We start from the raw sequence: 16,589 nt of genomic DNA, 5'->3' as shown, positions 1-16,589 counted from the left end.
CACTTTCCTCTGAAATGTTTCTCCAGTCTGCTCTGTAAATTTCTACTGATGCTTAAAGCAGGCCCAGACCACTTTTCAAGTAGACTATTTCTATACCTGCATCTAATATCCTTGCTGTTATTCTTTTTTACAGTCCACACTTTACATTAATGCACAGAATTATCCTTGTACAAAATAAATCAGACTGCGGGAGTCCCATTTTTAAGATTCCATGGGCTGCCATAAAGTTAGTTATGAGCAGTTGCCTGACTTATAGAGCCCCAAATGATCTAAACTGAACCAACCTTTTCAACTTTGTCTCCTAGTACCATTCCTTTATAATATTATAGTAAATCTCTCATTATTCTCTGAACTTCCATAACTTTGACCATCTAGTCTTTCTTTCTGGAATTCCATTTCCTCACTTCTCCACTCAGGAAATGCCCATGAATGTTTCAAGTCAGAATTCAATTCCTTTCCAAACCTTTTCTTACATTCTCTGAGAGAATCTGCCTCTCTCTTTCTTGGGGGCATATAGCACTCAACACTATGATTATAGCCTGGAGAACATTGTATGGTGATCTTCAGTTTGAGTCTTTCCCTCTGAAGTGTATGTTCTTTAAACACAGTTGCTGTGTCCTATTCTGCTTCTTTGATTCATTGTGTGCCAGTTTCCATATATACATATTTTTGCTCAAAAAATAAATGGAAAGAATACATCATCATCTATTAGTTGATTGTTTAGTCAAATGTGGAAGTTATAGCTGTCTACCTTTTCCATATTCTCTTTGGCCTGCTTACAATGGTAGTTAAGAATGACTTTAGTACATTAATCTCTACAATAAAGAATACAGTGGTTTGATGCAAACATTTTTGTAGGACATTTTTCCAGGGAAACTGATTTTCAAAGCTAAGGCACTGCCTATTAAATATTGCTCTTGTTTCTGCAAAACAATAATTTCACTTCATGTAGGATGGGAAGTTCTAGTACCTTGTCAAATTTTTATTTAAGCTTCTGACGTAATCCTCTGATGCTAATTCAGAGTTGCTATTTTTAAATGAATGCTTTCTTTGAACTGCCTTCTAATTCCTTGGGTAATTTCTGCTTATTATTAGTAGTTGAATAGTTGTGTCTGTGCACCAGGGTTCAAGAAAATAGCAACCATCTGCCAAGAACTACAGACCTTAGCCCTTGGTCTCTGGTATTCTGACAACACTGCCTTCTCTAACGGAAGTATCAGGACCTGGTGAACACGCTGTTAACACTCAGCTGTGGAAATATGAACACCCTATGGCCCGCAAGAGCTAAATCAAATCTCAACATGTTTCTTGCTAAAAAGAAGCCAGCAGGAGGTGGTGAATCTTCAAACAGGATTAAGTAATCGGCAATATTAAAAATTATCTGAGCTAGAAATGGAGCACGCCAGTTCTCAGGAGGTTAAGCCACTGGAAAAAAATAGATTATTCAACAGAGACAAAATATAGACCTCTGAAGAACTCACTCTGACAACTTACTTGTTAGCACGTACTGTTTGTTCTCAGAGAAGTCAGCTTTTGCATTTAGAGAAGTTGAAAGGTTCATTTCTCGAAACAGCCTGTCCTCAAGTTTTTTAACAGTTCTGTTAAACTGAGAGTGGGAGTCGGAGGATGAGTACAGTGGAAACATTCCAACCTTTTCAGTGACCTTTATAGATGCATGATAAGGAACTGTTCAATGTGCAAATAAATCAAGTTTCTACTAAGTTCCTTGAATGATGCTTTCTAAACCCCACTCTATTCTGAAACCAGTCCTCATAACATCTAAACCTCTGATTATTCAGAAAAAAAGAAATTACACAGTGAAGTGGAAACATCCAAGGGAAAGTACTGCTATTTACTATAATCAAACTACTGTAGGATAGTTTTATTTACATATTTAGTACATAAACAGCATGTATTTACGTAAGAATGGTGTGAATTATAGGGTGAGGATGGCAAGCTCCAAATCTCTGGATTTAACTCTAGCTCCTTAATTTACAAGTGCCATTTGGGCAATTTAACCCTTGTAAGCCTCAGTTCCCTCAAAGGTAAAACTGGGATAATAAAAGTATTTGTTTTATAGAGTTATTATAGATAATAAAGTGAGGCAGTACTAAGGGAGCACTAAACGAAAACCTAAACTTTATACTTAAAACATTAAGAGAATCAAATAGATGTTCAACATCTCTTCAGGTAGAGAAGCTTAGTTATCAGCAATCAGAGAATATAGAAGTACATCTAGTGAATCCTCTTTATCTATAAGCAAGAAAACTAAGCAGGCTTCATGCTGACCAAGATTTTTGTAAAAAGTATTCCATGAACTTTACAAGAAAATATTAGTTAATATATTTAAATGTCTTTAAAATAGACCAAAGTACATTTTAATGGAACAATAAGCTATCCAAAAAAAAAAGGCCATAATTAATGCTTTAGAAACTTAAAAAAGTTATCCCATAAAAAAAACTAGGCTTTAGTGATATAGAGAGTCATATTAATAGTTTTGCCTTTACAATCATTCTGTAAGTATTTTTAACAGTTTCATAGAGATGTAACAAATACCATACAATTCACTTAGTGTACCTTTTAATGGCTTTTAGCTTCCTCCTAGAGTTACTGAATCATAACCACAAAAGAAACCTCATAACAACTGGCTCTCATTCTCTACATTGCCCCAAACTCCTCTGGCCCTAGGTGATCACTGATCTACTTTCCGTCTCCAACCATTTGCCTATCTCTGGGCATCATAAAACATGTGGTCTTTTGTGACTAGCTTTGTTCGCTTAACGTGTTTTCAAGGTTCATTCATGTTGTAACATATATTAATATTCACTTATTATTATTGAATACTCTAACATTGCATGGACAGACCACATTTTATCTATCCATTCATTATTTGATGGTCATTTGAGTTGTTTTTACTTTTTGGCTATTGTAAATAATGCTGGTCTGAACATCCATGGAGAAATTTTTGAGGGAACCTATTTTTAATTTTTTTTAAAATTTTTAACTTTACAATATTGTATTGGTTTTGCCATATATCAACATGAATCTGCCACAGATATACACGTGTTCCCCATCCTGAACCCTCCTCCCTCCTCCCTCCTCCCTGCCTGTTACCATCCCCCTGGGTCGTCCCAGTGCACCAGCCCCAAGCATCCAGTATCGTGCATCGAACCTGGACTGGCAACTTGTTTCATATATGATATTATACATGTTTCAGTGTCATTCTCCCAAATCATCCCACTCTCTCTCTCTCCCACAGAGTCCAAAAGACTGTTCTATACATCAGTGTCTCTTTTGCTGTCTCTTATACAGGGTTATTGTTATCATCTTTCTAAATTCCATATATATGCATTAGTATACTGTATTGGTGTTTTTCTTTCTGGCTTACTTCACTCTGTATAATAGGCTCCAGTTTCATCCACCTCATTAGAACTGATTCAAATGTATTCTTCTTAATGGCTGAGTAATACTCCAATAAATGCTGGAGAGGGTGTGGAGAAAAGGGAATCCTCTTACACTGTTGGTGGGAATGCAAACTAGTACAGCCACTATGGAGAACAGTGTGGAGATTCCTTAAAAAACTGGAAATAGAACTGCCTATTTTTCATTTATCTTGAGTATTTACCCAAGAGTGGAATGGTTGGGTCATATGTTAACTTGATGTTTAGTATTTAAGAAACTGACTAACTGGTTTCCAAACTGGCTGCCCCGTTTTACATTCCCATGGGCAATATATGAGATTTCCAATTTCTTCACATCCTTGCCAAAGGTAATTGTCTTTCTGATTATAGCCATCTTAGTTAGTGTCAAGTGATATCTCAATGTGGTTTTCATTTATATTTCCCTAGTGATTAATGATGCTGAGCATCTTTCCACATGCTTATTGGACATTTCTATATTTTCTTTGAGGAAATGTTAGACCCTCTGACTATTTTTTTTAAAATTAGGTTATTTATTTTCTGGTTATTGAGTCATGAGTATATATTCTGAATTAAATTCCTTTATTAAGATATAGGATTTGCTAATATCTTCTCTTATTCTGTGAATTGTTACCTTCACACTTTTTTTTAATCTTTACATTTTGAACCAATTTTCTGTGAGCTAATCAGTTCAGGAATGACAAAACAATAACTGCTACTTTTCTAAGTCTTACTTGAGCTAAAAAACAATTAGAATTAAAAAAAACTTTTTTTAGATGTTGGCTACTCTTATCTAAATCAGAAAAAGAGGTTAAGAGTAAGGTGAAAATGGGAACTCATTTCTTCCAGAAATTTCTTGAAATATAAGTATGAACTGTAAGTAATTCCAATGAAAGAAAGTGAAGTCGCTCAGTTGTGTCCAACTCTTTGGGACCCCATGGACTGTAGCCTACCAGGCTCCTCTGTCCATGGGATTTTCCAGGCAAGAGTACTGGAGTGGGTTGCCATTTCCTTCTCCAGAGTATCTTCCCAACCCAGGGATCAAACCCAGGTCTCCCACATTGTAAGCAAGACGCTTTACCGTCTAAGCCACCAGGGAAGTCAGTTCCAATGAAACCAATTGTTAATTGATTTTCTTATGTAATTATTTCATTAATTAATTCAACTGTATAAGGAGATGTAAGAAACAAAGGTAATTGATGATTCCTTCAAATAATATAGTTTAAATATTATTTTAAAATAAGGTATAAATAGTCATAATGAATTTTTGAGAGTGATTGATTAAATATTGAGTAATTACTATGTCTCAGGTATTATTAAGCTTGTGGGAAACAGAAACACTATGATGAACTATTTGGGTTTAACTAGCTCTCATTCTAATGTGGGTAAATTACATGTTTCACATGTTGTGTGTAAAACATTGCAGTATAACGTCATTCATAAAGAAACAAAGCACCGTAGTAGGAAGATGTGGTCAGTTTTCCTTAGTGAGGTCAAAGGAGGTCCATGTAGAAGAAGCCTTATAAAAAGGGGGAAAGCTGCAAGCTCAACTAAAAGACAAACTCTATCTATGTATCTATCTATGTTCTATCATTTATCAAGGAAGGTGGGTATATGGGTGCACAGTAATCGATGAAAGACATCAGAAAACAGAAATATTCAATGTACAAGGCACAAAAAACAGAATTTTAAGATAATTTTTAAATTTTGAACTTGGAAGATTGAGAGGAAGCTTCTAGTAACTCCTACGAATAATAGAAAAAAATTTCTTTCTCCTCCTTTCACATGCTAGAAGTTTTATAAAAGCCATGAATTTTAAAATAAACCAAAATAAATTGTTTGAAAAGCCCTTTGTGTCACTTTCTTTCCCTCCTTTCTCCTTCATCAGGATCTTGAGAGAGAATTCAGAACAGAACTGAGTGTCACAATTCTTGTCTGATTCTAGAGATTGCAGACTTTCTTCATGGCATCAGTGCTGATGCCATGAAGACAGACTTAAAATATCTCTTCTTGGCTTTGAATGTGAAGCAGAAGCCAAGTAAGAGCTGCTTCCCCAAGCCAGAACCAGACATCACACTTGTTCCCACATGCTTCCTCTTAAGTAGACGATGACATCATTATCCACCGGATTCTCAACCACCATGCATTTTATTCTAGGGAAGATACAGAGAGTACACAAGGGATAGGTTTTTTTTTTTTTTTTTTTCCATTTTGTTATTATCATTGTCTTACTAACTGGACATCTACTATAAACAGGATATTTTTCCCGGCTTTGCATATTTCAATAGTAAAAGATACTGTCTCAATTTTTAAGGACTCTTTTGTTTTGAGAGAGGGGCAAGTAGAGAAGTTTATTTTTCCCTATTCAATATTTTTTGGTTGTTATTTCTCTAAGAGCAACTAGACTCCCCGTTTAAGAAACTCTGGCCATTAATTTTATTTCAAGTTTAGTTTAGAAGACAGAATTATAGTTTAGATTTGTTTCAAATTTATATTCACAGCTTACATTTATCTAAATTTAATATCCACAGCTACTGAAATTGGAAATAAACAGAATTGGTATTGAATAGAGACTTACAGTTTTTCTCTTCAAAATTTTCACGTTAGTAATATCATACCTGTCACACAATTCTTACCTGGAAGTCAAAAGTCCAAGTGCCTCCAAAGGGTGAGAGAATTTCCATCTTCTTAAAATGGTATGCATTTCTGAAACAGTTCTTTCATCCCATCCAGGGGCACTTCCCAAGACCAAAGGAAGGGAGCAGTTTTCATTGTTGCAGTAGAAGCGGTAAAACCATAAGTATCTTCTCTTTTCCTCAGAGAGGCTGCAAAACCAGATTGGAAGTGATAATTTACTGGAGTTTGTGACACTAACACATGTTTGTTATGAACAGTCAGTGCAAAATATTAGGTCTAGTTCTTTGATTTTTAGTTTCTTTTGGAAAATAAGTCCTTTATCTTCTTGGGACAGTTTGATAGGTTATTTTATCAGATTATTTCCCACTAACTTTAATATTTTATAGAAAAATTAAATAAAATGTACTTCAGTTCAGATAATTCACATGTATTTTTCCTTGCTCTTATCTTTGCCACTTTTTAAAAAATGTCATTCTGGTTAGCAAAGTTTCTGTCTCCTTTAAGGCAGACCAAGTTTATCAATTCTGCCACATGTACTACTTAGAACAAAGATTCTCAACCATTTACTTTCTTACTGTATTTGGAAATTAACTTAGACCCAAGTGGGCCTGTGGAGAAATGGCACATTTTAAAGATGATATTCCTTCATTTTGAAGCAAGTTTCATCAGAGGTCAGAAAACTTTTTGCTCTAAACTTCAGAAACAAAGATCTCATTTCAGCCCCGGATTCTGGCTTTAAATTCTTAGAGTTTGCTGGAAGTTTGGAGTTAAAATGCCAGTGAATAGGACTTTTTCACATGCACAAGTGTGTCCCTCAGAAGATCTAGATCTGGGACAAGGGCCATTGATTCACTGACAGTTTACCGTGTTTTGCTTACACTCAAGGAAAGGCATTCAAGACCACAGTTGAACTGAAGGACAGCATTTCTCACACGACAATGACAGCTTTTCAACACTGTCTCCTCCAAACTGACACTCTGTCGCTCAGCTTTCATTAACTAAAACTCCCAGGAAGGGATAGCAAGAATTATTAACAGATTTTAAATATCATTATATCTCTATACTATCTTCTGAAATCCTCTCCCTCTGCAAAATGAATGAAACGAATTACAGAGGATGGTTTTTGAGGTACATTTGGGCTCTTTTTCTCTTTTGTCACTACCTTCTTCACCAGAAACCCCCCAGAAGAAAAATATTCCACAATAAAATTATTACTATGCTACTAAAACTAATTATTTTGTTTTAACTGAATTCATTTTTCAATATTGAACAATGCCTTTTTCTCTTTTATTGAAGCATAATTTACATAAAAGAGAATGCATGGATTCAGTTAATTAAATTTTGACAAATGCACATATCAAGCATAATAAAATCCACACTCTTTTCAAGATATAAAACAGTTTCTTATGCTACCAGAGGCAAGCAGTAGTACGACATCTTTCACTTTAGACAAATAATATCTACTTTCAAACTTCATATAAACAGAATCATGAATATTTTTTATTTATAGCTTCTTTCACTAAGTATATTTTTTTGAAATTATCCATACTGTTGAGTATATCAGTAGATTATTTCTTTCAGTTAATGAGTATTACTCCTTTATATGAACATACCACCATTTGCTTATCCTTTCTCCTATCTGATGGATACTGGGAGTGTTTCCTGTTCTGGAATGTTATGAATAAAGCTTTTGTGAACATTTGTGTGCATGTATTTGTACAGGTGTATTTGCATTTCTCCTACGAAATACCATGGAGGGAAATGATTTGGTTGTATGTCATGTGTTTATCTTTTGAAGAAACTGCTTTCTGAAGCAGTTGTTGCATTTTACATTATCAGGGGTAGGGTATGACAGAACCAGTTGTATAGCATTCTTGCCATTCTTTAATTTTGCCCATTAAAAAATATTATCCATGTCACTGCAGTTTAATTAAAAGCATACTGATCATTTGAAAAAAAAATTACACTTTCTACCAGATTATAATTGTATTTTTATCACTAATTTTGGAACAACTAGAACTGTCATCTTAACAATAATGGTTATTCTAATCAATGGCGGGATATATCCTTCCATTTACTGAGGTTTTCTTTAATTTCTCATAGCAAAGTTTTGCATTTTTAAGTATGTGTGTGTTAGTCACTCAGTCATGTCTCATTCTTTGCAACCCCATGGACTCTAGCCCTTCAGGCTCCTCTGTCCATGGAATTCTCCAGGAAAGAATACTTAAGTGGGTTGTATTCCCTTCTGCAGGGGATAGAGATGTTGATTTTGTAAATATCAACATTGATCAAATTTAGAAAAATGAAATTTATTTTCTATTTTTTACTGGAATATAGTTGCATTTTGTACATTAATCGCAAATGCTATGATCTTACATAATTACCTGTCTAAAAATAGAGACAGTTTTATTTCTTTCTGACTTTTACACATTAAAAACTTTTTTTTTTTCCTGTGATAGTACACTGGCTAGGACTGACAGTACAACACTGAAGAGGAATATTTAGGCAAGCATCTTTGTTCCCAACCTTAGGGGGAAAACATTTATTAGTGCATCATTTAATATAATGCTAACTCTAGCTTTTCCTATAGATCCAGATTCAACCCCGGAGTTGAATGTTGAGGAAGTTCCACTCTATTTCCAGTTTTGAGAGTTTTTATCATGAACTGGTGCTGAATCTTGTCAAATTTTTTCCCCCAAATATATCAAGATGGTATGATTTTCCTTATATATCTTTTTCAGTTCTTTTAATTTTAATCTAGCTGAATTCTTGTATTTAAAATATGCACCTGTAAACAACATAAAGTTGGATATTACTTTTGCAATGTAGGCTAACAATTTCTTCCTTTTAATTGGGGTTTTTATTTATATTTAATGGAATATTGATATGATTCAGTTTAAATCAACCATGTTGCTATTAATTATTTTTGTCCAAATTATTTCTTTTATTTCTTCTTTCTTTTGGATTAAAAAAAATAATTTCTGTTATCTTTTTTACTTTTAAATGTACTCTTAAAATCTGGGGGTTATGGTTTCTGTCAAGATTATAATATTCTTCTTTAGCACATCATGGGCGTGTATGAATACTCAGTTGCTAAGTGGTGTCCAGCTCTTTGTGACCCTGTAGACTGTCAGTCAGTCAGTCAGTTCAGTTGCTCAGTCATGTCCGACTCTTTGCGACCCCATAAATCATAGCACGCCAGGCCTCCCTGTCCATCACCAACTCCAGGAGTTCACTCAAACTCATGTCCATTGAGTCGGTGATGCCATCCAGCCATCTCATCCTCTGTCGTCCCCTTCTCCTCCTGCCCCCAATCCCTCCCAGCATCAGGGTCTTTTCCAATGAATCAACTCTCTGCATCAGGTGGCCAAAGTATTGGAGTTTCAGCTTCAGCATCAGTCCTTCCAATGAACACCCAGGACTGATCTCCTTTAGGATGGACTGGTTGGATCTCCTTGCAGTCCAAGGGACTCTCAAGAGTCTTCTCCAACACCACAGTTCAAAAGCATCAATTCTTCAGTGCTCAGCTTTCTTCAAAGTCCAAATCTCACATCCATACATGACCATTGGAAAAACCATAGGCTTGACTAGACGGACCTTTATTGGCAAAGTAATATCTCTACTTTTCAATATACTATCTAGGTTGGTCATAACTTTCCTTCCAAGGAATAAGTGTCTTTTAATTTCATGGCTGCAATCACCATCTGCAGTGATTTTGGACTACAGTCTTTTCATTTATTCTATCTTTGGGATTTCCCAAGCCAGAATACTGGAGTGCATTGCCATTTGCTCCTTCAAGGGATCTTCCTGACCCAGGGATCAAAGCCATGTCTCCTGCATTGGCAGGCAGATTCTTTACCACTGAACCAGCCAACCACAGTTATTACACTGCTTTATGCATAAGAGCCTTAGAATACTATGCTTTTATTTTTCTATTTCTCATTCTTATTTTTTTTATTTTTTCTTATTTTATTTTTATTTATTATATGCCCAGTTGTACATTATGATTATTTTTAGTTAAATATTTTTTTTATGCTTTAAAATGATTTTTTAAAATTTTATTTTATTTTTAAATTTTACATAATTGTATTAGTTAAATATTTTTAAAAATAAATTAATAAACATGAAAAATGTATATCTTTATTATCTAGATATTTCCCTTCATGGTACTTTTCATTTACTCCTGTAGATTTGAATGTCCATCTTTTTTCAGCCTAAAGTATTTTCTTTAAAATTTCTTACAGTACAGATGAGCTTATAATTAACTAACTCAGCTGTGTTTAGTTGAAATGTTTTAATTTTGCCTTAATTTTTGAAATGCAATTTTACTGGTTATAGAACTTTTAAGGTGATAGAGTTTCTTTTCTCCTTTCAAAATGTAAGATAACTTATAATGTCTTTTGGTTTCCATAGTTTCTAATGAGAAATATGAAGTTAATGAGAAATCTGTAGAATTATAGTTCATCCCATGAATGTGATTTGTTGACTTTCTCTGAAGCCTTAGAAAAATTTTATATTTATCTTTTCAGAAATTTGACTATGGTGTGCTTAGGTGATGTGTGTGTGTGTGTGTATGTGTTTGGAATTTGCTAAGTTTCTTATATCTGTAGGTGATTTTTTAAAAATTAAACTTGTAAAATTTTAGCTATTATCTCTTTAAGAATTTTTTTTCTTCACTATCTCTTTTCTTTCCTGTGTGTCCAATACATACATATTACATTGCTTGATAATTGTCCTATAGGTCACAAAGCTGTATCACTATTTTCAGGTTTTTTTCTTTCTGTACTTCAACATGGATAATTTCTATCGCCCATTCTTTAAACTCACTGTTCTTTTTTTTTTTTCATTATGCAATCTATTAAGCTTTTCCAGTGATTTTTAAAAATTTTAATACTGTGTTTTTCAGTTCTTAAATTTCCATTTTTCTACTTCTTTTTTTTTTTAGTGGTTTATTTATTATTTATTTTTTAATTTTTTTAATTTTATTTTTAAACCTGAAACAATGTATTAGTTTTCCCAAACATCAAAACGAACCCGCCACAGGTATACATATACTCCCCATCCTGAACCCTCCTCCCTCCCCACACCATCCCTCTGGGTCGTCCCAGTGCACCAGCCCCAAGCATCCAGTATCGTGCATCGAACCTGGCCTGGCAACTCGTTTCATTTGTTCACCCATATGTATTTTTTAATTTAAACCCATAAATACCTTTATAACAGTTGTAAAATATTTGATGGAGGAGGAAATGGCAACCTGCTCCATTGTACTTGCCTGGAGAATCCAATGGACAGAGAAGCCTGGCAAGCTATAGTCCATGGGGTTGCAAAGAGTTGGACACAACCAAAGCAACTTAGCACACATGCAAAATATCTGAAGCTGTTTCTATTAACTGCCTCCTTCAATCCTGGCCTATGGTTATGTATTCCTGACTCTTCCTATGTTTAGCAATTATTGGTTGTACACTAAACATTTAAAATCCTACATTGTTCAGAGTCTGCATTTTGCTGCATTTGAGTGCTGAATGTTTCCAGTTTTTTTTTTTTTTTTTAAGGAGGCAGTTTAATTACTAGTAGATCAGCTTGATTCTCTTGGGGTCTGTTTTTATGATGTGTTAGACTAGGCCAAGCACAGTCCTAAATCTTGAGCTAGAGCACATTTACTCCTAATATGCATCTTTCTGATTTCTTTATTGAGTGCTGAGGTGTTCTGTGATCTTTCTGCATCATTACTGGTCAGAAAATTTATGTCTCCCAGCATTGTACAACCTCTAGAATCTACATTTATTTCATATCTCCCTGTAGCAGTTCTTTTGCTATAAAATCCCCATGTGCTTATGAGTGGCTCAGTACTCAGCTGAATATATAAGGGGACACCACTACATATTTCTGAAGCTCCTATTCTGTGGATATGCCTTTCTCTACTATTATTCTCTGGAAATTCTAGCTGTCTCAAAATTATTAAACTCTGTGATCTCTGCCTTATTTATTTATTTTTTAATCTCAGGAGGTAAGACCTGCCTGCTCTTCTTTAATTATAACTTCCAGAGCAATGATACAGAAAATGTCTCTGGGTCCGAAGGCCTTTTTACTCATGGCTTCACCTCAAGCCTTCTCTGCTCAATTTCTGAGAGCAGTTGCTTTATATGTATTTCTCTTGTATCATATTTCTTTAATTCAGGAGGACTAGTTTAGTAATATAATAGGTAACCTTCATGGCTAGAGGTGGAGGCATTATATCTTTCAAAACATTTGTTTTTTACCTTATGTTCTGAGATTTTCCTTACATTAGATACTTTTCTTTAGAGGTCATAAAGAAGGTATTCTTATTTTTACAAATGTTATAGTACATTTTCACCAAACTTCATTGAGTCTGAACTTCTCGACTGCTTACATTTAACCAATTTGAAAGAAGACAAGTATGTCACCAACTAAATGATAAAATGTGGTATTTGGAAAATGAATTTAATCTGTTTCTAACATAAGTTTTATCACATTGAAGACTGTTCTCCATCTGTTTTCACAGTCCTGAATGAAACTGTACTCTACTGAGCATTAATAATTGTATTTGAGTAAGTAAAACAGAAAAATGTTGCTTATTTCATGTATAAGTTATAAACTTAAATAGAAAACTGAAGCATAAAACCAATTAGAATTCACTGGGGCTAATTTAAAAACACAAACCTTTAATATTTAAAGGCAGTTTTTGTGCTTATTTATTTGTTGGTTTTGATATTTTTTGTTCGAACATATTTAAAATTTCAAAGGATAGCAACTTTTTTTTTTTCAGATCTCAGGGAGCCCTCCTCAGCTCCCCAAGGATAGCAACTTTTTATATTTTAAAAAATCTCTCATACAAATATATCAGTCTCTGATATGTGACATACTTGTTAAATGTAAAGCTTTATATTTTTGAATAAGAACTATCAAAACATGCTTCATCTAATTAAGATGGCAATAGTCTAGAATAATGATGGATCATCAAAATATGTGTCATAAGGACTATGAGAATCCTTAAGGTCATTTTTATACCAAACTCTATGCCAAGGAACTTTATCCTTTATAACATTTATTTTACACATATTATTTATCAGGCACAATGTAGAACACTGGATATGTAGTAATAAACAAGATAGGTTCCTGGTTCTCTTGGTTCTCACAAACAAATGAGGAAAAAAAACACATTAATGAACAAGATGATACTAGATTGTGTTATGTGTGATAAAAAAGGTAATAAGAGAGATTGTAAAGAGGGAAAAACTTCATTCGATAGGGTCATAAAAGAAGGTCTCTTTGAGAAGATCACAATTAAGTGAGGACATACAGGTTGAGGGGCTTCTCTGGTGGCTCAGATGGTAAAGAATCTGCCTGTAATGCAGGAGATCCGGTTTCGATCCCTTGGTGGGAAAGATCCCCTGGGGGAGGAAATGGCTACCTACTCCAGTGTTCTTGCATGGAGAATTCCATTGACCTAGGAGACTCACGGGCTACAGTCCATGGGATTGCGAAGAGTCAGACATGATTGAATGACTAGCATTTTAACACTTACACTACAAGATGAGATGATACAGCCATGTGAAGAACTAGGAAGGAGTATTTCATGAAGAGGAAATCCCAAATAAGAAGACCCTGAGATAGGAGAGGGAATGGCACATGTGAAATATGTGAAGTAAAGAGATGTCATTGGCTTGAAGTGAATGAGGAAAAGAGTAGGATGCATGGAAATTAGAGCTCAGGGCAGTAACAAGATTACCCGAAACTAGTTTTTGCAGTGGTCATGTATGAATGTGAGAGTTGGACTGTGAAGAAAGCTGAGTGCCGAAAAATTGATGCTTTTGAACTGTGGTGTTGGAGAAGACTCTTGAGAGTCCCTTGGACTGCAAGGAGAGCCAATCAGTCCATCTTAAAAGAGATCAGTCCTGGGTGTTCATTGGAAGGACTGATGTTGAAGCTGAAACTCCAATACTTTGGCCACCTGATGCAAAGAGCTGACTCATTGGAAAAGACCCTGATGCTGGGAGGGATTGGGGGCAGGAGGAGAAGGGGATGACAGAGGATGAGATGGCTGGATGGCATCACCAACTCAATGGGCATGAGTTTGGGTAAACTCTGGGAGTTGGTGATGGACAGGGAGGCCTGGCATGCTGCGGTTCATGGGGTCACAAAGAGTTGGACATGACTGAAAGACTGAACTGAACTGAACTGAACTGAAATGCTTAATCACATTCAACACCTCAGTCTGGAAGGTCTCAAATTAATTCCTCTTCCAGAAAATGACTCTAACATCTGCCCAGTTCAGCAATTTCAAACCTTAGACTCTTCAATGAATTACCTTGATTATTTGGTTTCTCATTTGGCTTCACCCCTATTTACTATTAATAAACGAAGATCATGGCATCCAGTCCCATCACTTCATGGGAAATAGATGGGGAAACAGTGGAAACAGTGTCAGACTTTATTTTTCTGGGCTCCAAAATCACTACAGATGGTGACTGCAGCCATGAAATTAAAAGACGCTTACTCCTTGGAAGGAAAGTTATGACCAACCTAGATAGCATATTGAAAAACAGAGACATTACTTTGCCAACAAAGGTCCATCTAATCAAGGCTATGGTTTTTCCTGTGGTCATGTATGGATGTGAGAGTTGGACTGTGAAGAAGGCTGAGTGCTGAAGAATTGATGCTTTTGAACTGTGGTGTTGGAGAAGACTCTTGAGAGTCCCTTGGACTGCAAGGAGATCCAACCAGTCCATTCTGAAGGAGATCAGCCCTGGGATTTCTTTGGAAGGAATGATGCTAAAGCTGAAACTCCAGTACTTTGGTCACCTGATGCAAAGAGTTGACTCATTGGAAAAGACTCTGATGCTGGGAGGGATTGGGGGCAGGAGGAGAAGGGGATGACAGAGGATGAGATGGCTGGATGGTATCACTGACTCGATGGACGTGAGTCTGAGTGAACTCTGGGAGTTGGTGATGCACAGGGAGGCCTGGCGTGCTGCGATTCATGGGGTCTCAAAGAGTTGGACACAACTGAGTGACTGATCTGATCTGATCTGATCAAGTCATGCCTTTTCAACTCCAAGATATGCTCCAAATCTAGCCATTACTATCAATGTCCACAATGTCCACTGCCATTGCCCTCGTTCTAGTGACCACAATCTTCTGCCTAAAATATTACATCAGCTACTTTACTGTATTGCTCTCTTCCTCTTTTCAGTTTAGTTCAGTTGCTCAGTCATGTCTGACTCCTTGCGACCCCATGAACCACAGCACGCCAGGCCTCCCTGTCCATCACCAACTCCAGGAGTCCACCCAAATCCATGTCCATCGAGTCGGTGATGCCATCCAATCATCTCATCCTCTGTCGTCCCCTTCTCCTCCTGCCCCCAATCCCTCCCAGCATCAGAATCTTTTCCAATGGGTCAGCTCTTCGCATCAGGTGGCCAAAGTATTGGAGTTTCAGCTTCAACATCAGTCTTTCCAATGAACACTCAGGACTGATCTCCTTTAGGATGGACTGGTTGGATCTCCTTGCAGTCCAAGGGACTCTCAAGAGGCTTCTCCAACACCACAGTTCAAAAGTATCAATTCTTCTACGGTCAGCTTTCTTTATAGTCTAACTCTCACATCCATACATGACTACTGGGAAAACCATGGCCTTGACTAGATGGAACTTTGTTGACAAAGTAATGTCTTCCTCTCTTACTTCCTCTCTAAACCATCCTTCAACTTATAGCCAAAAGGATCACTCAAAAAGATTATTTAGATCCCATGACTACCCTGTTCAAAACCTTTAAATAATCTCTTATTCTTGGAATAAAATGTTTTATTATATTATATATCTCACACACATGAAGCATTGCTTTCTTAGTTTTGTGCTTTTCCATGTTGGTAATGAGAGCATCATAAGCTGTGGCTTGCTACTACTACTGCTGCTAAGTCGATTCATCCGTGTCCGACTCTGTGCGACCCCATAGATGACAGCCCACCAGGCTCCTCTGTCCCTGGGATTCTCCAGGCAAGAATACTGGAGTGGGTTGCCATTTCCTTCTCCAATGCATGAAAGTGAAAGTGAAGTCACTCAGTTGTGTCCGACTCTTCGCGACCCCATGGACTGCAGCCCACCAGGCTCCTCCGTCCATGGGATTCTCCAGGCAAGAGTACTGGAGTGGGGTGCCATCTCCTTCTCCGAAGCTGTGGCTTAGAGATTACCAAATATTAAATACAAACAGTAAGTACACAGAATTAGTAATCTCTTATAATTCTTCCTGGGATATCTCTTTCCCAGAGAATTGCTGTTTGACAAAATTTAAGTACTCCTTTAGTTACTAATTTAGTGGTATTAAAACATAAGCTATTTCTGTTCTTGTTTAATGTCATTATAATTAAATTTTACATATTCTGGTTTATCAAAACAATTTCCTATCTAACTGAAGAACAATGGTTTATCACTGTTAAATGCTGATCTGTATCTATCAGTTTCTGCTTTGTCATTCTGAACTGAATATTTTCCAATCTTTTTATTTTTCCTTTGAC

At 36.0% G+C, this 16,589-nt stretch overlaps 1 protein-coding gene across 2 annotated transcripts in view; it reads right to left on the bottom strand.

Annotated features, from left to right (window-relative positions):
- The window catches only part of PIK3C2G (phosphatidylinositol-4-phosphate 3-kinase catalytic subunit type 2 gamma), a 460,044-nt gene that overhangs the window by 305,290 nt on the left and 138,165 nt on the right, over nt 1–16,589 (bottom strand). For both annotated transcript variants that reach the window (XM_055571258.1, XM_055571268.1), the window contains one exon: nt 6,056–6,244. In XM_055571258.1, coding sequence (XP_055427233.1) covers nt 6,056–6,244 — 189 coding nt within the window. The remainder of the gene's footprint in view (nt 1–6,055; nt 6,245–16,589) is intronic.

This window comes from Bubalus kerabau, chromosome 1 (assembly GCF_029407905.1).
Source record: "Bubalus kerabau isolate K-KA32 ecotype Philippines breed swamp buffalo chromosome 1, PCC_UOA_SB_1v2, whole genome shotgun sequence".
NCBI lineage: Eukaryota > Metazoa > Chordata > Mammalia > Artiodactyla > Bovidae > Bubalus > Bubalus kerabau.
This window is presented reverse-complemented; position numbering and strand designations above follow the sequence as displayed.